This window comes from Lycium ferocissimum, chromosome 11 (genome assembly GCF_029784015.1).
Source record: "Lycium ferocissimum isolate CSIRO_LF1 chromosome 11, AGI_CSIRO_Lferr_CH_V1, whole genome shotgun sequence".
Classification (NCBI taxonomy): domain Eukaryota; kingdom Viridiplantae; phylum Streptophyta; class Magnoliopsida; order Solanales; family Solanaceae; genus Lycium; species Lycium ferocissimum.
In genome coordinates, this window is record NC_081352.1 from 57,466,349 (window position 1) to 57,485,607 (window position 19,259).

A 19,259-nucleotide genomic window follows, 5' to 3' on the forward strand; every position below is an offset into this window, starting at 1 on the left:
TTCACAAAGTTATGCTGGTGGGGGCATACTTTTAATGGGCAAACTTTTATGCCGGATCCGGCATAAACTTTTGAATGAATTATCAAAGTTATGCCGGACCCGACATACTTATGCTAAGTCTGCCCATAAGGCATAAGTATGCCGGGTCCGACATAATTTCGGTAATTCCTTCAGAAGTGTATGCCGTTGGGGGCATAGCGAAATTTAAACTTACCTTGTGAATTTTTTTTTAAAATTTTGACTACGCGTGGGTTCGAACCCTAACCTATGGGTTTTAAATTAAGACAAAATTTAAAGATTTCAAATAAAAAAATTTAAAGACCACCCCAAACGAAGGCAATTCATTCGCTTTTATGTTCCGTGGCCAAAATTAAACACTCAAAAAAGCTGAAAACAGCTTATAAGCTAATCCAAACGGGCTGTAGTTTTGTCATATTCTAAGAATTAATAATTAAGAGTATAATAAATGATGGATTTAGGGGCGGAAAAGTCAAAAAAACCCGAAGCGAAGAAGGGTTTAAGAAGCAAGGGGGCGGCAGGTGGTAAGTAAGAGAGAAAAAGGGAGCTGATGGGAAATCCAAAACAGAAATGGACATCCGAAGAAGAAGAAGCCCTTCGTGCTGGTGTTGCCAAACACGGTGCTGGCAAATGGAAGAACATTCAAAGAGACCCTGAATTCAATCACCTCCTTTACTCTCGCTCCAATATTGATCTTAAGGTAAATCAGTTTGTCTATCGGGAAACAGTCCCCTTCGATTTCTATAATTATTTACTATCTCTTAGAATATTGTTTTTTTTTTGTAGTTGTTGTTTCCTTTTTCCTATTTGACCAGCCTTTTGTTATTGCTTTATTCTGAGCTGAGGATCTATCGGAAACAGCCTCTCTACTTCCCAAGGTATGAGTAAGGTCTGCGTACACTCTACCCTCCCCAGACCCCACTTGTGGGATTACACTGGGTTTGTTGTTGTTGTCTATCGGAAACAGCTTCTCTACCTCCCAAGGTAGGGGTAAGGTCTGCCTACACACTACCCTCCCCAGACCCCTACACTGGGTTTGTTGTTGTTGTTGTTGTAATATGTTAAAAATTTACACAAATAGGTGGATGCCCCATGACATATCATGGTTTCCGGCTTGGTTTATTGATTGTTAATTGTATTCCATCTGTGATTTGTGAGAAACTCGTTTAATGTATACCATTACTGTCGTCGGTGTTAGAAGAAAATGTTGGAGTGCATGCATAAGATTGTCCATATTAACTGAAGATGAATTTGATATTGTTGTAATTTGTGAAGGAAGTGTTGCTATCATATTTCAATGTCCCAAGGGGTCGTTTGGTTTAAGTTTTAGGAGATATAATCTCGGGATAATACATTTTTTTCTCCCTGAACTTGTCCGGTTTTCCCTATTACCCTTATTCTCATCAGATTACCACCCTAAATGCTGATGTGGCAAAAAAGTGTATGCAACCACATTACAGCCCGTGAAAACTGAAAGGACAAAAACTGAACTTTTTTACCATAAATAAGACCCTTTTCCGTGAAGCCACTAAAGAAACAAAGAATGTGGAGTCATCCCGATCATCCACCCCTAAATTGATGAAATCCGCCATTTTTGTCACTTCCAAACCTTCAATGTCAGTTTTACAAAGACAAACTCAAAACAAACAATGATTGCGTCCACCCAATGCCAATCAAACTGCTACACTGACCATCCCCCTCCGATCATCGGAAAAATCCTTCACCGTTCACTTTTTAATTTTTCTCATCAATTCTTCATTTTCATGAACCCATAATCCATTCACCAATCACACCTTGTTGAACATGCAAAGCAGTCAGAAAAAATGTAAAGAAAATTAATATCAAATTAAAAGAAAGTTCTTGGAAGGAATACAATTAAATAGTATGATGTACAGAAACAAACCAAATAAGCTATGAGCAAGAAGATGTACACACTAACAGTTATACGCAAAAGAATGGGAAAATGAAAACCTCATACTACGTAAAACATCACCACCCATTAGTGGCCACGAAGGAGCGGGATGAGGAACTGAATAAACTTAGAATATTTTTCTTGAAAATAAGGGGTTAGAAGATAGATCCTGCCTTTTTCACTTAATTGGATAGAATATCAAAGTTCACCCTTGAGGGGAATAGCTGCAAAACATTGTGTGCTGCTACTTTGGCCACTTTTTGACAGAGGAGTGGAAGAGAGGGGAGATAAGGTTGAAAATAGCTTAAAAAAAAAGAAGGAAATGATGTGGAAAGAAAATGAAGTGGATGGTCTCTGAGTAGCACCTGATAGGCTTAGATCTAGTTGTTGTCTGACAAGGTTGTAATAATTCCCCTTCAGACAAGAATAAGGGGGTAATATGACTCCCACAAATTTTGAGTGTTCTTCTGAGAAATCGGACGAGTCCGGGGGGAAATTATGTTTCTCCATAGAATCTTCTCATAAAAGCCAGCATAAGTTTATACAATGGTTGAGATTTGAGAAGATTTAATCGCCATATAAAAGTCAACACTAACTAATACAACGTTGGTTGGTCTTTTTAAGATCACGAGATTCAAAAGTCTCTCTTATTTTCTTAATCTCCATGCACAGTGAAACTAAGACACTTAGATTGAAACAGAGGGGGTACTAAATGTGCTTTATATTTTTATCGGCATAAAACTCTCAGATGGGGCTAAAAGACTCCTATAAAGCATATGACCTAAAGTAAATGTACTAAGAGCCCGTTTGGATTGGCTTATAAGTTGGTCAAACCGGCTTATAAGCCATTTTTTAAACGTATTTGGGTGTTTGGTAAAATAGAAAACAGCTTAAATTAAGTTAAAAAGTGCTTAAAATAAGTCAAAACCAAGAAGTTGCTCAACCCCAACTTATTTTTTTGGCTTAAAAGCCATTTTGGTTTGACCAACATCTTTACCCTTTTATCCCTTATATTTTTTGTTAATTCCAATACTATCCTTACCTCTAAAAACCCTTTAAAGCACTTTTATCCAAACATGTAACTGCTTATTTATAAAATAACTTTCAGCACTTAAAAAGTACTTTAAGCACTTATGCTTAAAAGCCACTTTTTTCCAGCTAATCCAAACGGGATCTAACATGATTAAAACATATTCCCTACTAATTGCTACTCCCTACATAGATCTTTTTCTTCAATTAGCCCATAATTTTTGCTAAGTCTGCATAAAAAAAAATGTATGGGTCTCTCGAAACAACTTCATTCCATGTGATTATAGGTCTACTTCATCCCTTTTTAACACCTTTACTAACCATGATTTCACACTCACAGTCCGAAGGCAGACGCAAAATATGATCAAGTCATCTCAACCGAACTTTTTTCACTTTATCCTCAATTTGTGATATTGCCTGCTTTCATCTTCTGGCAGATTTGGTCATTTTTAATCTTATGTAATCTTGTATGACCAACATTCATGTCAGCATCTGCACCTCTGCAGCACTCAACTTGTAACTTAGACTTTAACGGGCCCAACAGTCTTTTTTTTATAAGGTGAAGTATTATATATATTCCATCTTCGACAATATGCTGGTAAAGACAATGTACAGCAAAAGTATTCCTCAGTCAATGTGTCGGGAACTAATAAAGTCAACCATGACATCTAATCATAAGTATCCTTTACATTTGTCATGTTGCTCCCAAAAAAAAAAAAAAAAAGAAGTAAAGAAATAGACTAAGATACATTCTCCTTTTTGTATTTTAAAATTCTAGAATTTCTCGTTCCATATAATTCACCAAATTATTGCTGGAATTGCATTTTCAGTCTCTTATGTGTATGTCCCTAGACTCTTCTGCCAACCTTCGTAGAAATTCTAGTGTGGTTCTTGGCATATCTGTAGGCCCAAGATGTGAAACTTGTTGCCCACTGCTGTGAAGTAACTTTGCGCTGCAGAAAATGATGAATTGTGTCCTCTGGTTGCTCTTCATGTAAAGGACATTTGCTGCAAACGTGTAGGACGCTTTGTAGATTCGGCTGTGTTAGACATGCATTTTTGGCTACTATTCCAGTGAAACACTGAACCTTATTTCTTTTACTTTGCCAAATCTGTTTCCAAGACCACTTTGAGTGTTGCATTCTTTGAATTGTGCAAGAGTGAGTGGTTTGACTTAACAATCTTTCTTACCCTTCCAGATCTTTAACGGCCCAACATTCACTCATGAAAGGACATGTAAGAAAAAATGTAATGGAAGGTTGTTAGTGATTACAACATGGATGAATGAATTTTGGCAGCTATATATTATTTTTAGTTACTGAAGAAAAAATGTAACTTTGGAATCTATAGCCGTAGAGCACTTGCTGGGGGCAAGTTTATGATATGATATGCAAAGAGGGAGAAGTCCCTTGCTCCAACATGATCTAGCCAGCATTTGTCTCCTGCTTTAGCTTCCTGTACAAGTTACAACATTCTAACTATCTATGGACCATTGCCAAGCATTTTGTGAATTTGCTACATATTAAGCAACCTAAATTTTTTGTTTTTTTTTGTTTTTTGGAGAAGGTGACAATCGCTGTATATATATCAGTGTTGTCAAAGGCGAGCTTAAAGCACGCTTAAGCCCTGAAGCGAGGCTCAAAACATGTTGAGCGCTTCACCTCGCTTTATGTGGACTTCAGTGTCATCATCAAGGCTCTAAGACATACTTTTCCTTGCCAATGAGCCTCTCTTGATGCTGTGACACTAGATAATTGATATTTCACTTTATCATAATGCTTTTACAATTTCTTTGTCCATATAATTGTTATTTATGCTTATTGTTATTAGTCTTGGACTATATATATATATATATATTTGTATGTTCGCACCATTGCGCCTTTTTTCATTAAAGCCCACACTTTATTTGCGCTTAAAGCCCCAGGTGACCTTAGAGCATTTTTGCAACACTGATATATATTAATTGCAACAGAATAAGTGCAGTTTATCCATAATTACAAAAGGAGAAGATAGGAAGATCTTTTTTTATCAAGTAAATGTATTTCATTCATAAACATGACCACATTGTCCGGATACAAGGGGTATACCAAAGGGTAAAGAATCTACAAAATATGATTCTCTACAGACTCCACCATCATCTATACAACAAGGAACTTTCGTTTACACCAAAAGAAAATAAGGGAGCAGAAACTACTCCTCAACTGAGAGAAACTTGACTTTACACCTTCAAAAGCTCTCCTGTTTCTCTCTCTCCAAGCTACCCACATTAAAGCAAGTGGAACCACATTCCAAGCCCTTCGTCTTCTCCTCCTTCTCCCTCTCTTCCAATTGAACATCAAATCTTTAACAGTTTTTGGCATTGCCCATGAAGTGCCAAACCACCTAAATATATCCCACCATAACCTCATGGTTGTCCCACAATATAGTGGAAGATGCACGTCCTCTGTTGCCTCCTTACACATGTAACACCAGCTGACGTATACAGCCTTCCACTTTTTAAGATTTTGCACCCCTCTAGTAGCTAGCCAAGTGAAAAAGCACACCTTTTATATGGCACCCTTGGAATCCATATTACATTACATGGAAAATCCAAGTCCTTCCTAACCAAAAACTTCTCATTAAAGGACTTCACGAAGAACATTCCGTTATTTCTCAGGCCTCAAGACCAAACATTGGAATTATCAACCAGATTGACTTGCCTATGAAGTAGGGCTAACAATCTTTGGAACTCAGTAACTTCCCAATCTTGAAATTCCCTTTTAATCTCAAGTCCCAAAAAGTCTCTCCACCTTGCGTCTCCCTAATTTGCTGAATTAGCAAGTCTCTTTGGCAAGGAATTTTGTACAAACTCTTAATTCATCGTTCAATAAAACGCCCCCATACCAGCTATGTCTCTAAAATATACTCTCCTCCCGTCTCCGACGTTAAATGAGATATTTTTCCAAAAATAATCTCATCCCTTCATGATATTCCTCCACAAACCACATCCGAATAGCAAGGTGATATCTTTAGTTCTCCAACCCCCTTCCTGTAATTCCATATTTATTCGCTATCACTCCCCTCCACAAAATTTGTACCTCCACCCCGCGCTTACCCAGTAAAGCTTCATTAAATATCTTTAAATCATTGATTCCAAGACCTCCCCATTTTTAGGAGAAGTAACAGCCTCCCCCCCGAACCAAGTGAAATTCCCTTGTCCTATCCACCACATTCCAAAATGAAATTTCTCTGAAACCTTAACAACTTTTCAGTGAGCGAATTTGGAGCCCGAAACAAAGACATATAGTAAGTGGGGATGCTTGGCAAAGTAGTCTTAATATTCACTTCCTTCCCGCCCTTGGACAAATATCTTTTTTGCCACCCTGCTAGTCTCTTCTCGACCCTCTGAAGAACCAGATTTCACACCATATGATCCTTGTCGAAGCACCTAATGTGTTATGATTTGAATTGATTAAGAGGCACATGGGTCACTAAAAGTAAAGGGAGCAGAGGTGACACGTCATCACCCTCCCAGCACTATAAACAGAAGGGAGGGCATTGAAGAATCATTTCAGAAAATCTTATTCTCTCTCAATCTATCTCTCTTCTTCTTCTTCGTTTATTCTCTTTTTCGCTTACCTTTTCCTTACCCTAATTCCACCATTACAGTTCATTGAAGCGCATGATTATGGAGTAATACTTCTGGTTAATTCAATTGTAACCTTTCAGTTGAATCAATAAAAGAGTTCAATTTTCGAGTCCAAATCTTCTTCTTTACGGTATTTCCATTTCATTTTTACAAGTACATTACATAATTGTACTCCGAGATATGTACTCGGAAGAGCCCCAACCTGCAATTCAAGACTTGAGTGAGTGAACCAATGTCATTCACCTCCCCAACAGGAATAATCTCATACTTCCTCAAATTAATTTTAAGGCTAGACACTGCCTGAAGCCAAGTGAGAACTTGGCCTAAATAGTTCAGCTGCGTCTCATTTGCATCACAAAAGACCATGTGTCATCCGCCAACAAGTGATACACCGATACTGTCCCTACACTCCCAACCACCGAAAACCCTTTAGGTAACATCCAAAGACATTTCTATCCATCATCTTACTTAGAGCTTCCATAACTAGAATAACAACATCAATGGTAGGGATCCCCTTGTCTCAGCACTCCCCCCCCGCGCGCGCGCGGGGAGAACTCCCAAAGAAACCGCACGGTTACCATTCACCAACACAAAAAATCTCACCGAAGAGATGCAAAAGTGAATCCATTTCCTCCACTTCTCCCCAAATCCCATTTGAAGCATAATGGAATCTAGGAATTTCCAGTTCACATGATCGTGTGCCTTTTCAAAATCTAGTTTACACAACACTCCTTGCTTCCTCCTTAGCATAGAGGCAACCGTTTGGATCTAAGCTGCTTCAGAGGGTAATTTAGGTAGGAAAAAAAAAAAACAGGTGTATGATCCGAGCTGTTCTAGGAATATGTTCTAATCTATTAATTACTTACAGTGATTCTAAAAAATCAATAAAAGAGTATTGGTCAGAGGAACTACTGTATCGTTTCTAGCATTCCAAAACTTCAAGGGTGTACCTTGGCATTACCTGCATGATTCCTTTCAGATTATTAGTAAAGATCCTCCATAGTTATACTGTTATCTTGCAACACAAAAAAGGATGGTTGATTGTCTATGCCTCTACTCCACACATATAACATCTAGAATATAAGCGGAAGCCCCTCTTGATTAGGTTATCCTAGGTTAAAACTGCTTTCCTGGCCATGAACCATGTGAAGCTAGGTCTGATACAGAATTTATGAAGATATTTGCTTGTTCTAGGCTATGCACCTGCTTGCAAGCTGGTGTTTCGCAATTTCTAGCCTTAAAGAATAGTTTGTTTATGACTAATAAGCATTCATCCAGTGAAGATTGAAAATTTATAGTTAAGCGTTAATGTAATGTCCTCCATTAGATTTATAGCCCGTTTGGCCAAGCTTCTAGGATGCCAAAAGTGTTTATTCTTTTAAAAAATGTTTATTTTAGAGAGTTGAGGTGTTTGACCAAGCTTTTAAAAAATTAGAAGTGCTTTTGAGTAGTAGCAGAAGCTGTTTTTCAAAAGCTAAAAAAAGTAGCTTTTCTCTTGAAGCACTTTTGGGACCTTGGGCAAGTACAAATTACTGCTCTAATATTGCAAAAGTGCTTTTCAAGTTGATTATATAAACACAAACTGCTACTCACCAAAGTGCTTTTTCGAAAAACACTTCTGACAAACAACTCTTCTCAAAATAAGCAAATTTTGAAGTTTGGCCAAACAGGCTATTAATCTGATAGCTCAATGCTTTTAAACCCCACCTGCCTTTTAACGCTTTTGCGGGATGAAGAAGAAGTTAATTTGGATTGCTGATGAGAATCTTATCATTTTCTCTCATAAACTTTTTGGCGTCGTGTTTTATATAGGATAAATGGAGAAATTTAAACGTTAGTGCCAATGGACAAGGACCAAGAGATAAATCAAGGACCCAAAAAGTGAAGGCTAATCCTGATGCTGCAGCAGCTCCATTGGTCATCACACAGGCCCCTGTTTCTACCACTCTAGTTCCAGTTCCACAAGATGCATCAGCAGACACCGTCATGGAAGATTCTTCAAAATGCGCATTAGATGGAAAAACTGCTTCGAAGTTTGTCTTTCTGGATTTCCTTTTCAAATTATTGAATAGTCCAGGGATTGAGACTTGTTAAATCCGTATCCTTTTTTTGAGAATGTACTTGTTAAATCCGTATCCTTTTGAAATAATGAATGCATTTCCTTTAGACTTTTCTAATTTAATCACACCGATGTGGGGAAAAGCTAAGCGGTAGTTATTTTTGTTTGAATTGTATAAAGTGCATCATTATGGTAATCTATTAACTGCTGATTCTGGTGTGAAGCAATTTGGTCTGTTGTGGATAGACGGGCACAAATATGTGATATACCGAATGTCCTTTTACTAGACAAATAAAGAGTCTTGTATCTCAGATTGACCTTATTAGAAATCCTGTGATGATTTCTCATCATTTCATTTCTTGGTATCTCAAAAGAGTACCTCTTTGAATTCTGATGAATGCTCATGATTTATTTTCCTGGACTTGTAATCTACTGTAGAGAACCACTTGCATCTCCTACCAAAGGTCCCGTCCTGACCCCCACCCCCTCCCAAAAAGAAATTAAAAAAAAACATAAAGAAATATAAAAAATAAAAGAAATGGAAAAGAGAAGTATAAGTGAATATATAGGTGGAAGAGCAAATATTTTAGTGCTTGATAGTCATTTATGTACATTACCTTTTTTTTTTTTTTTTTTTGGTCTTTGTTCCTAGTAATTCTATTCATGTTTCTTGAGAGAATATTATTGCTTTATTCGTAGGTACAATCAGATGATATATGACGCACTCTCAAGTCTAAAAGAGCCAAACGGATCAGACACAAGCACAATAGTTAACTTCCTTGAGGTATACAGAGACATCATTATACTTTCTGGTTTCTCTTTTGGCTTTTCTAACCATCTAATTGGTACTTGACACTTGCATATATCCCTTGACATTCAAATAGGCTGTTACTTATACTTTACTAGAAGCACTATGATTTAGGCAATCACTCTGATTTTGACCATTTATCAGAAATGAATTTTAAGTTATCCATAGGTAGATAAGAGTACGATGCGATAATAACAATAAGATAGCAATTTATAAAACAGTTACAGTTTCAAGGGAATTTAAGTTAATAATTTGACATATATAGGGGATGGAGAGACTGTTTTTGTCCAACATAAAGACGTAAAGATTTTGTGTTTGTGTTCTTGCTTACATCTTCTATGTTTTCTTCGTCACACTTGAAAGACATGGACAGACAGGATGTACTTACCATCCCTCGGGATATCCAGCATTTGATCCTCAGTCCCTCTTGTGGAAAACAGAGCTAGTATTCATTTCAGGAAAATATTTCAACTTTGGCAAAGAAATCAATTCAATTTGGTTAATAAACAGAAAGAAAAATGTTCACCCGTTGCCTAATGAGAAATAGTTGCAGACCTGCAGTTCATATTGGAAAATAACTGCAGAAATATGTCATATGGAGTTCAAAATTTTGAGTTTTAATAATTCCAATTGTTGTTTTCTTTTGTCGGATAAAATAGATATCACATTATTGCAGAACTATGCATTAACTGAAGGGGACATTTCTTATCGTTTTTGTATCTACTGCAGCAAAGACATGAGGTTCCCCCAAACTTCAGAAGGCTGCTGAGTTCTAGGCTGAGGAGGCTTGTTCAACAAGACAAACTTGAAAAGGTCACCTTATTATTATTATTATTTTTTTTTTTTAAATTATCAGCTGGGTCACTGATAACAATTACTTTTGCAACTGCTTTTGTTCCGAGATTAGTCTGAATTATTAACATAAAGATGTCCGTGCTTGTTCCCCAAATTTCTTGAAGAACTATCAAATAAAAGTTGTCCCAAGTAGAACCCACAGGACTGAATACCCTTATAAAACTAATAGCTTGGTTGAATGAGTAAGCTAAGTTTTGGTTCCAGTTTCCAGATGTTTGAGTCTCGTGTAGTAGCACAATTAAGGTCACAATCACCAAGTTGTGCAGTATCCTGTGCATACATCATACTGTGCCTTTGGTGCTTGGGATTTTATTGAGTGAAATCTTTTGGGGCAGAGTAATACAGGAAGTGTTTTTTTGGTTATCTAATATGGTTTGGATGGAAAAGAATGATGTTTGCATCTTTCATAGTTGAGTGCTTTCACATACTACTTCTGGACATGTTCAGGTGTTTTTCAGTCATTCGTTTGTTTATTCAGCTCTTTTTGTTGGCAGATGGGTGTCATCATTGTATTGGTCAATTTATTTTTAACGTCAGTAAATTTGCATCTTCTCAGCAGCCTTTTCTTCTACACGTAATAATCTGTAATAATTTATGGATTTTTGTAACTGGAATCAGAGGACAACCTAAAGAGCGTAATTGAATTAGTTGTATATTTGATGAACCACTGAATACTGCATCCTGATATTTTTCTTAAGATTGAATGTCTGAGTTGTGGCATTTTGTTTTGCGGCTTCCTCTGCAGATTGAGAATTGCTACAGGATTAAGAAAGAGGTGTTAGAAAAAACAAAGACCGCTACCCCAAAACAAAAACATGTTGGGCCAAGGCAGTTGCCAAATAGTCCCTATCTTGGTGACACTGCCGAAGAAGCAGCAATCACTGCTGCCTATAAGGTCGCAGAAGCTGAAAATAAATCATTTGTAGCCGCTGAAGCGGCCAAGGAAGCTGAGAGAGTCTCAAAGATGGAGGAAGACAGTGATAACTCACTGCAGGTGTATAAGGATATCTTCGAGAAATGTATGTTTCTTCCTATTCATCTTGTTTGTATGTGTTGTATTTTAAATTGTCTTGCGAGACATTTGTTCATATCTTTATTTTCTTGCATCAACAGGTTCACATGGCGAAATTGTGCTGCTAATGGCATGATATGTCATTTCCCCTATTTTGTGAAGTCGGATATCAGCTGTTCAGAACCTCTAAAGTAGTAATTATTATTCTATTCGTAGCAACTAGTGATATGCAGTTTGTTAAAATTATGTATTAGTGATGACCTTTGCACAGATCCTCGCCTCCTATTATGTATTCTATGTAACAAAAAATAGAGAGGGATAGAGAGATGATTATAAAACTAGAGTTTTGATGCTTGTAAATCGTGCAGTTCTTTCTACCTGGAAAATTCGATAAAGAGTACTCTGCTTTTACTTTCTGCTGAGTAGGTTTGGCCCAACTTCAGCGTATTTATCACGTTTCGAAGTTGACAAAGCCGAGGTTGGTTCATCACATAAGTATGCTTCATAATGACAAACCTCTACCGTCAGGTGTAACCATATTTGTCATAATTGTTCTACTGGCAGTAGCTAACTGGGTTGAAGATTATGTCTCACAAACGAGGAATAACAAAATATCTTATTACAAGATGCATTGGACTTCACAATAAAACCGACTGTATTCGATTAATTTGAACTGTTTTTTCCTCTCTTGCAGGCTAATGCCTTGCATATAACGCATCTAGCTCCTTGCTATTAGACTTATTTGGAGTTCCAGCTATTACCTTAATTTTCTTTTTTAAGGCCGTATTTTAATGGCAACAGGCATGCCATGATAACTCTCTGGATAGCCTATCAGGGTAAATGCAAATAGTAGGACGTAGTTTTTCCTCTGAAGCGTCTTATTAGTTCGTAGCTGTGAAGTGTCACATTGCAGCAAGGTGCGCCCGAGGAATCTCGTTCTTGTGATGTTTGCTTAATCTCCAAATGATCTAAGTAGAGAAGAAATCCTCTTTTTTTTTTTTTTTTTTTTGGGTAAAGAGAAGAAATCCTCTTCTTTTATGGAGATAGTAATCATGTTCAACGATCCCAATAAAGTTGTTAGCATAAATGCTAAAGCTTAGTGCTAAGTACTAAAAGGAGGTCGCAATGCATAAACTTCAAATCACTGATATCAAAGTCAAATTTTAATTTTCTCGCTGTCAAATATATTAGCAAGAAGAATATTTTCTTCTGATACTAAATTAAACAAGCATTCTTTCCATAACTATAAGGTCAAATCACATTGGTCTCACTTTCTCTTTTCGCATCAGATACTATGTTACTGCTTTAACATGCCGAACAAAATAAGAACAGGGGCCATTACATAGCACTATGCTATGAAGCTAGTAATCCTGTTCAGCGATCCCCACAAAAGCTGTTAACATAATGTTAAGTACTAAAGAAAGGAGGTTCCAATGCAGACTTCAAATCAACTATATGTCCAAATCCTTCTTCGGCTGCATAATAGCAAGACAGAGAGGGAGAGTCAGTAACTTGCAACTGCTGAAAATTAGTCATTCTGTGAGCAATAAAGCCCCAGCAGAGACCACAAGACTCCTAATGCACTAACAGAATATGTGATCTCATTTACCTTTTTCCCTTCAAATTAGTTAAGCATTTTTCCGAACCATCCTAAAAATCAATAACCCAAGAGAAGAATGACATGCATTCTTTAATCAACATGCATACAAATTATTTAATTATGACAAAACAACGCTGATAATGCATTCTTTGACAGGTAAGCAAATAGCACACGGTGATAAGAAATGTGACTTCCAAGGACTGTTTATTAATGTGGGGAACGACTCTATGAAAGCTTTACAGATTATTTGAAAATACAAAAATAGTAGTTCTCATAATACCTTTGGCCTGATGATTGGGAACTCCAGACTATTGTCCAGATCTTCCACCACTTTAGCTTGAAAAAGGTCCCTTTTCCCATCACATGTCTTGATGGAAAAGGTCACATAGAAAATGTAGTAACGACAGCCACCTCCATTCACTTTCAAAACGTCCTCGATCTTATGATCAGTGCCCTAAAATGAGTACAAGGTAACTTTCTCAGCTTTTCTAGATTTTTTTTTTAAAAAAAAAAAAGAAGAGGAAAAGGGCGACTGAGAAGATGATAGAAAACATGATTAGAGCTTTAATAAGGAAAGATAAAGTGTGACTAGAGCATACGTTAGTGTCATTGTATAGCTTAAGAGCTCTTCCAGCATAATCCATCAATAGCTTGTGATTGTCAGGATTCTTTAAGAAGCGTGGTAGGGGGTAGACTGTAGCCATCGGGCACGAACCAGGATAATCCTCAATATCAAAACCCTATCAAAGTACAGACAAAAATGACTTATATCATCTAATTTGCTCTTGTAACAATTTAAGGTTGACGCAAATGATTTAAAAGCAGACTTTTTTTTTGATTGGTGTTTAAAAGCAGCTAAAACACAACAAAAAGTCATACCAAAAAGGTAAAGGCATATCAGCATATGTATATAGAGGGAGAGAGTAATGGACCCAACTAGTGGTGGCTATGGGGTGAGGCGGGTTTAATATTATGCAGATGCAGTGCAGGGCGGGTTGAAATAATTGTTTGAAAAACTAATGCGGGACGGGTTGTGGATTCGTTGTCTTTATTTTTTTTTTCCCACAATTTTCCTGTCGTGTTTCTTCATTATTTTTATGTAATGCTTCCCCTTTGATAATTACTAAGTGCTGTTGTTTGTTTTTCCTGTTAAGCTCTGATTTTTCCTTTTTTGCTGTTTGTTGTTGTTAGGCTAATGGCTATTGCTATGAATATTCTGAAACCTAGTTATGTTCATGAATTGGATCCCGGATTCAACCGTTTAATATTCTTAGTTAAACCCATTGCATATTAAAAGTTATGGGCTCGTATCTACTACAGTATTTGTTGCGATATTAATAAATTTTTACACATAAATATATGCTCCGTTAGGGGTTCAATTGAACCCCCACCTTTAATGCTACATACGCCCCTGGGTATATGTCAATAAATTTACAACAGTTGAAGTTCCTAAAGTCTATTAGGTTGTAGTTAATTAATTAATTTCTGCTAGAAATTTGTTTTTCTTAATATCTCATGCTTCAATTCACTTCACTTTGTTATCGGCAATAGTTCGAATAATTACTTGATTACTGTAGTTGCTGTAACAAAATAATGATGTCAACTAACTAAAGTAGTTTGAATATTATTATTTTTTTTCCCTCAAAAAAGAAGCATATGATGCGGGGCAGGGCGAAAACAGCAAATTCTGCTATGCGGGGCGGGTTGAAGTAGGATTTGCCCCACAACGCACCGTTTGGCATCCCTAGACCTAATAAGAACAAGGTGATGCACCTATTTGCCATGTGAACTAATTAACTACAAGGATTAGGCACCTCGCTCTCGTCCAACTGCTTGAAGTAGCTATCCCAGACAGCTTTATCAACCTTTTGAGGGTAGTTTGGGCAAAACTCTTCTTCTGAATAATCATCCTCCTCCTCATCTTCTTCATTGAGCTTTTGCTTTTTCAGAGGCAGAGAATCCGATGATTCATCTTCCCTTTGACCCTCTACAATGAAGGTCACCTCTTGCTTAGACGGTACACGATTCATGATGATGGATGTCAAACAAACCCTATGATCCCGAGCCCTCGGGTAGAATAAACCCCAAGTTAAATTTCAATTTAGCACCAAAACTTTATAAATAGTCTCGCAGAAAAATGGCCCTTAATGTATGGGACTTGGAGGATCATTTTGGTCCCACCCCTCGATACGGATTTATTAGGACCCGTTTTCGGAAATAAAGTAGGGTTTGGCCATGAAAATTCCAAATGCAACTTCAAGTTGTATCTGTCATTTGAAAAATATTTAAATCTCTATTTTCACTTTTTTCACTTTGAGTACGTTCAAACAACTAAGGTCCCGTTTGTCCATAGATACCAAAAAAAAATCATTTTTTTTGAAATTTTGGAGTTGGAGTTGGAGTTGTGTTTGGCCATAGTTTTTGAAATTATAGTTTTTGGTGAAATGTAGTTGTACAAAAGTGAAAATTTTCAAAAAATAAATTTTTTGAGTTTTTTGAATTCCGGAATACAACTTCAAGTTGTATTCGGAATTCTTATGGCCAAACGCTGAAAAGTGAAAAAAAAATTACGGAATAAAGTGAATAATTCTTACGGCCAAACAGGGGCTAACTTTTCTTCTGCAAAAACTTTAATCAAACACAACTTCAACTTTAGAATTCCAAATAAAGTGAAAACTATTTGGTTTCTATGGTCAAACATCAATTAAAAAAATGCATTAAGTGAGAATAGACCCTTGTTTCTCTTGGTAAATAACTAAACTTTTAACAAAGAGCACCATTAAGCCTTTTTATAGCATGAGTGTTATCAGGTAATATTAAAACAATTCTAGAGAATATGTACGTAAATATTGTACATATATTATATACAATTATATTTTAAAAAAATATATTATTATAAACCTTAAATTATTCTGTACTATTTTCCGATATTAATTTGTCATTTCATTTGGAAAAATATTTTCATATATTATATACAATTATATGATTAAAGTATACTTTATCTATCCTAATTAACTACTATATTTTATTTCTTAAAAAAATATGCACTGAATATTTTTAAGCTATCAAAATCAAGGCTAATTATTAGACCCTTCTTTTTTTTTTTTTTTAAAAGCAAAAAGGAAGGGTCTAATTCTTAATATTGCAGGGAACAGAGGAGAGTACAACATGGTATTTTTATCATTTGTGCACAACAGATATGTTGGCAACGTCCGAATGAAATATAATGCGAGTAATCTGCCAGACGTGAATGCCTTTTGTAAATTTGAAGATCTATCTAATGTTTAGAGAAATATAATGCAAGTTATCTGCCACACGTGAATGTCCTTTGTAAATCTGAAGATCTATTTAGTGCTTGAAAGACTCAAGCTTGTGTATAGATACTAATATGGTAGAACATAACAACAATTTATCTTACTTTTAACTATGTGATATTTGATTATACCTTTTACAAAGTTCTTAAGGGTTGTCCGCCAGATTACCAAAATTAAATCTTGACTCATGTTGAAAAAAATTCACTTTGCATCTCCCTATTCAAAATAACTATAATACCAAGGCCTCATGGAATGTTTATGTTGGATCCGTGCTCAGCACGACCTAGCTATCTAGTTTTTCTTAACCAGCCAAGGCTTGTGCAGACTGCGAAAAAGTCAAATTTGAAACTTTACTTTAAACATCTCGCTTCAACGTATTAACAAATTTTCCTACATATTCTGTAGAACCACTGGTACTGAGCATACGTTACTACTATCACTTAATATAGAGCACAATGGTCTGACAATAATTTAGTGGGTAATGTCCACATGTATAATTTAAAATTTATGCATGGCAAACAAAACACAAGCCATACAATATGTAACACTTTACCTGATTAGGAAAATAAATTTTGACACTATATTAGTATATATAAGTTAAGTAAGAAATATATATTGCTAGAAATCTTAAGATGTAAACTACGAGTTAATTTCCTTCGCTTTGTCTAATTAAATAATCATAACTGGGTCAAAATTGCTAATCAGAACTCCTACAAATTAAGCATTGTCAATGTAATTTCTACATTTTATCAGTGAACTGAGCTGAACTAGAACTTTTACTCAATTGTCCAACGAAAAAGAAAAAGATTGCATAAATACTTAGTGTTTTCGAAGGCTTCTTATAAGCAATTACACAGATACGACAACTCCAAATGTCACAAGACAATATTACATCTAAATCACCTATAGTCTTACTACACAACTGGAAATGATAAGTCACTAACAACACTACGCTTAATTTTTGCAAATCCACGATAGCCCCAATCCTCTCCCCAACTATTCTTCACCAGGTAAAATTCTCCCCCTTTCTCTTCACCGTACCCAATGATTAGCATCGCGTGCCACCCTGCTTTATCTCGTCTATCATTGCTTTTGTTTATTTCTTCAACTTCATCCTCATTTGGGCCCTGGTATATTTCCTGTTAAGGTTTTTTCAAAAATACACGATTAGAAGACAAATATTTAATAGTTAAATGGTTAAATTATGAACCAATATATAAAGAAGTTAACCTCTCCGCGGTGTTGTTGAAGGCTACGGACATGACGAACACGGCAAGTAAGTGGTTGTTGCTCGATAAGCTTTTCTATGCTATGTTTTTTCATGCCTTCGGGAACTCGCTCGAATTTCTTTATCTTAACAGGCTCCTGTTACAAATTATAGAAGTTAGACAAATTTCTTACAAATAAACAACAAATAAAATAGTGCACTAAGCAGATTACTAACCACATCTGATGAGCAATAACATTCACCTCTTGCCTCAGTATATTTATATTTGTTTTCTTCAATTATACCATGATCCACAGCAAATTTGTATGCCTTATTATAATGGTAAGGGAAGCATGCATTCTTCTCCAAGTTTGCAAATCGAGCAGGCATTTTAGAATAGTGAACAGTGGCGGACCCAGGATTTCGTGCAAGGGGGTTCAAAAAAAAAAAGTCCATGATAGTAACTCACCGTAAAAGCAATACTAGGCATAGCGTAATGGGTTTCAACCTCCGCTCTTTATTTTGGTTCACAACAAAACCTCAAAATGGTTTTGCCTACAACTCTTTTTCTAGGGCACGCTTTAAAATATGAAAATCATAAATCAAGATTTAACAAATATATTTACTTTGTAAAATTTAATAATCTATCAAAATTTATAAGAAAAAGAATATTTTACTTAACAAACATCAAGTGATCTCTACCAAAATGCTAAACCTACAATTTTTTTATACTAAAAAAATTAAAAGCTCTGAAATTTTTATTTTGACGAACAACAAATTGCAAACAATAACAACAAAAGAGAATATAAACTAAACTATACCATTAATAATCTTAATATAAGAGGCCACAAATAGGAATTTAAGAGCAAAGAAATCTATCCATTTTTCGAAAAAATATGAAAAATGCATGCGCAAAAGTGTTGAAATCCATTTTCGAGCTTTTGACCTTTCGGTCAAAATGAACCCACATTAACCATTATGCCGCGCCTCGCCTTTTGTTATGTGGGTTCAATCCTCGTTAATAAACTGACTAATTCTTCGAAAACTAATTTCCACAAATAAGTAGTATAAAACATTTTGAGCAAGTGGGTTCAACTGATCCCACTTGCACCAAGGTAGGACCGCCCCTGATAGTGAAACATGCAATCTATAAGTTGTTGTTTTGAGAGTGGGATGATTATTCCGCCGTTATTAAGAGCATAAGCCACCGTTATGGCTTCAGAAGCGGAGAAAGCCCAACAGCAGCCTTTAAAATTACATAAAAATTTCATCAAAACAAGATATGACAACAATAATAACAATAATGACAACATCAATAATAAAGATAATTGAAGCATACAGCAATATCCTTGATTATCAATAGCAAGAAGGTAGTTTTTTCCTACCCAACAAAAGCGCACCTATAAAAGAAATAAGATCGAAAAAGCAAAGAAGAAAATAGTTTACTAAAAGACAAGTTCGTGAACATTTTGATGTAATACAAAATCAGACGACCGAAAAGATGTGTTTTAGTGCATTAAGTACATTTTGGAAGAAGTGATCTTTGCCAAGATCGGGATCTTCTGGCACCGAGCAGCTTTGACGTGGAGTTTTCTCATCCTCGGGAGGCAAAATGCTTGTCATGACTACGAAAAACTAAACTAGAAATAACTGCAAGGTACATACAAATGAAAAATGTTACTACAAATCTACATATGCACTAGGCACTTATAAAGAAAATGGGGTTATGAGGGAAGGGGATGGAAACAACACCAGCACCTGGCAATGGCAATGGAATGGTAGGGAGATTAGAGTCATGTGATGGTATTTATGAGGAT

The 19,259-nt window shown here is 36.1% G+C and overlaps 3 protein-coding genes across 4 annotated transcripts; 1 reads left to right on the forward strand and 2 right to left on the reverse strand.

The window, feature by feature from the left end:
* The first annotated feature begins 509 nt into the window (after window positions 1–509).
* On the forward strand, window positions 510–11,732 carry LOC132037610 (telomere repeat-binding factor 4). Its single transcript, XM_059428144.1, has 6 exons — window positions 510–718; window positions 8,400–8,620; window positions 9,346–9,430; window positions 10,184–10,267; window positions 11,055–11,328; window positions 11,423–11,732. Exons 1-6 carry the CDS (start codon window positions 569–571, stop codon window positions 11,455–11,457), a joined length of 849 nt encoding a protein of 282 aa, XP_059284127.1. The 5' UTR covers window positions 510–568; the 3' UTR covers window positions 11,458–11,732.
* Window positions 11,733–12,078: 346 nt separating this feature from the next.
* Window positions 12,079–14,975, reverse strand: LOC132037611 (uncharacterized). 2 transcript variants are annotated; one of them, XM_059428146.1, is made up of 4 exons: window positions 14,736–14,975; window positions 13,521–13,661; window positions 13,253–13,375; window positions 12,079–12,796 (listed from the first exon to the last, which is right to left on the reverse strand). In XM_059428146.1, exons 1-4 carry the CDS (start codon window positions 14,949–14,951, stop codon window positions 12,773–12,775), a joined length of 504 nt encoding a protein of 167 aa, XP_059284129.1. In that variant the 5' UTR covers window positions 14,952–14,975; the 3' UTR covers window positions 12,079–12,772. The 2 variants fall into 2 exon arrangements, with proteins under 2 accessions (XP_059284129.1, XP_059284128.1); XM_059428145.1 differs by having other exon boundaries at window positions 13,202–13,375.
* Window positions 14,976–17,149: 2,174 nt separating this feature from the next.
* Window positions 17,150–17,832, reverse strand: LOC132038520 (ervatamin-B-like). Its single transcript, XM_059429176.1, has 3 exons — window positions 17,680–17,832; window positions 17,466–17,600; window positions 17,150–17,374 (listed from the first exon to the last, which is right to left on the reverse strand). Exons 1-3 carry the CDS (start codon window positions 17,830–17,832, stop codon window positions 17,150–17,152), a joined length of 513 nt encoding a protein of 170 aa, XP_059285159.1.
* Between the last annotated feature and the right edge of the window lie 1,427 nt (window positions 17,833–19,259).

Excerpts from the sequence above, each read along its gene's own strand:
- LOC132037610 (XM_059428144.1), top strand. The coding sequence starts at position 569 with ATGGGAAATCCAAAACAGAAATGGACATCCGAAGAAGAAGAAGCCCTT. Across the intron at positions 9,431-10,183 it reads CAATAGTTAACTTCCTTGAG|CAAAGACATGAGGTTCCCCC; the intron begins GTATACAGAGAC and ends TATCTACTGCAG. Across the intron at positions 10,268-11,054 it reads AACAAGACAAACTTGAAAAG|ATTGAGAATTGCTACAGGAT; the intron begins GTCACCTTATTA and ends CTTCCTCTGCAG.
- LOC132037611 (XM_059428145.1), bottom strand. The coding sequence starts at position 14,951 with ATGAATCGTGTACCGTCTAAGCAAGAGGTGACCTTCATTGTAGAGGGT. Across the intron at positions 13,376-13,520 it reads AGCTATACAATGACACTAAC|GGCACTGATCATAAGATCGA; the intron begins GTATGCTCTAGT and ends TACTCATTTTAG. Across the intron at positions 12,797-13,201 it reads TCCCAATCATCAGGCCAAAG|CCGAAGAAGGATTTGGACAT; the intron begins GTATTATGAGAA and ends GCTATTATGCAG.
- LOC132038520 (XM_059429176.1), bottom strand. The coding sequence starts at position 17,832 with ATGCCTGCTCGATTTGCAAACTTGGAGAAGAATGCATGCTTCCCTTAC. Across the intron at positions 17,601-17,679 it reads GTTATTGCTCATCAGATGTG|GAGCCTGTTAAGATAAAGAA; the intron begins GTTAGTAATCTG and ends AATTTGTAACAG. Across the intron at positions 17,375-17,465 it reads TTCAACAACACCGCGGAGAG|GAAATATACCAGGGCCCAAA; the intron begins GTTAACTTCTTT and ends AAACCTTAACAG.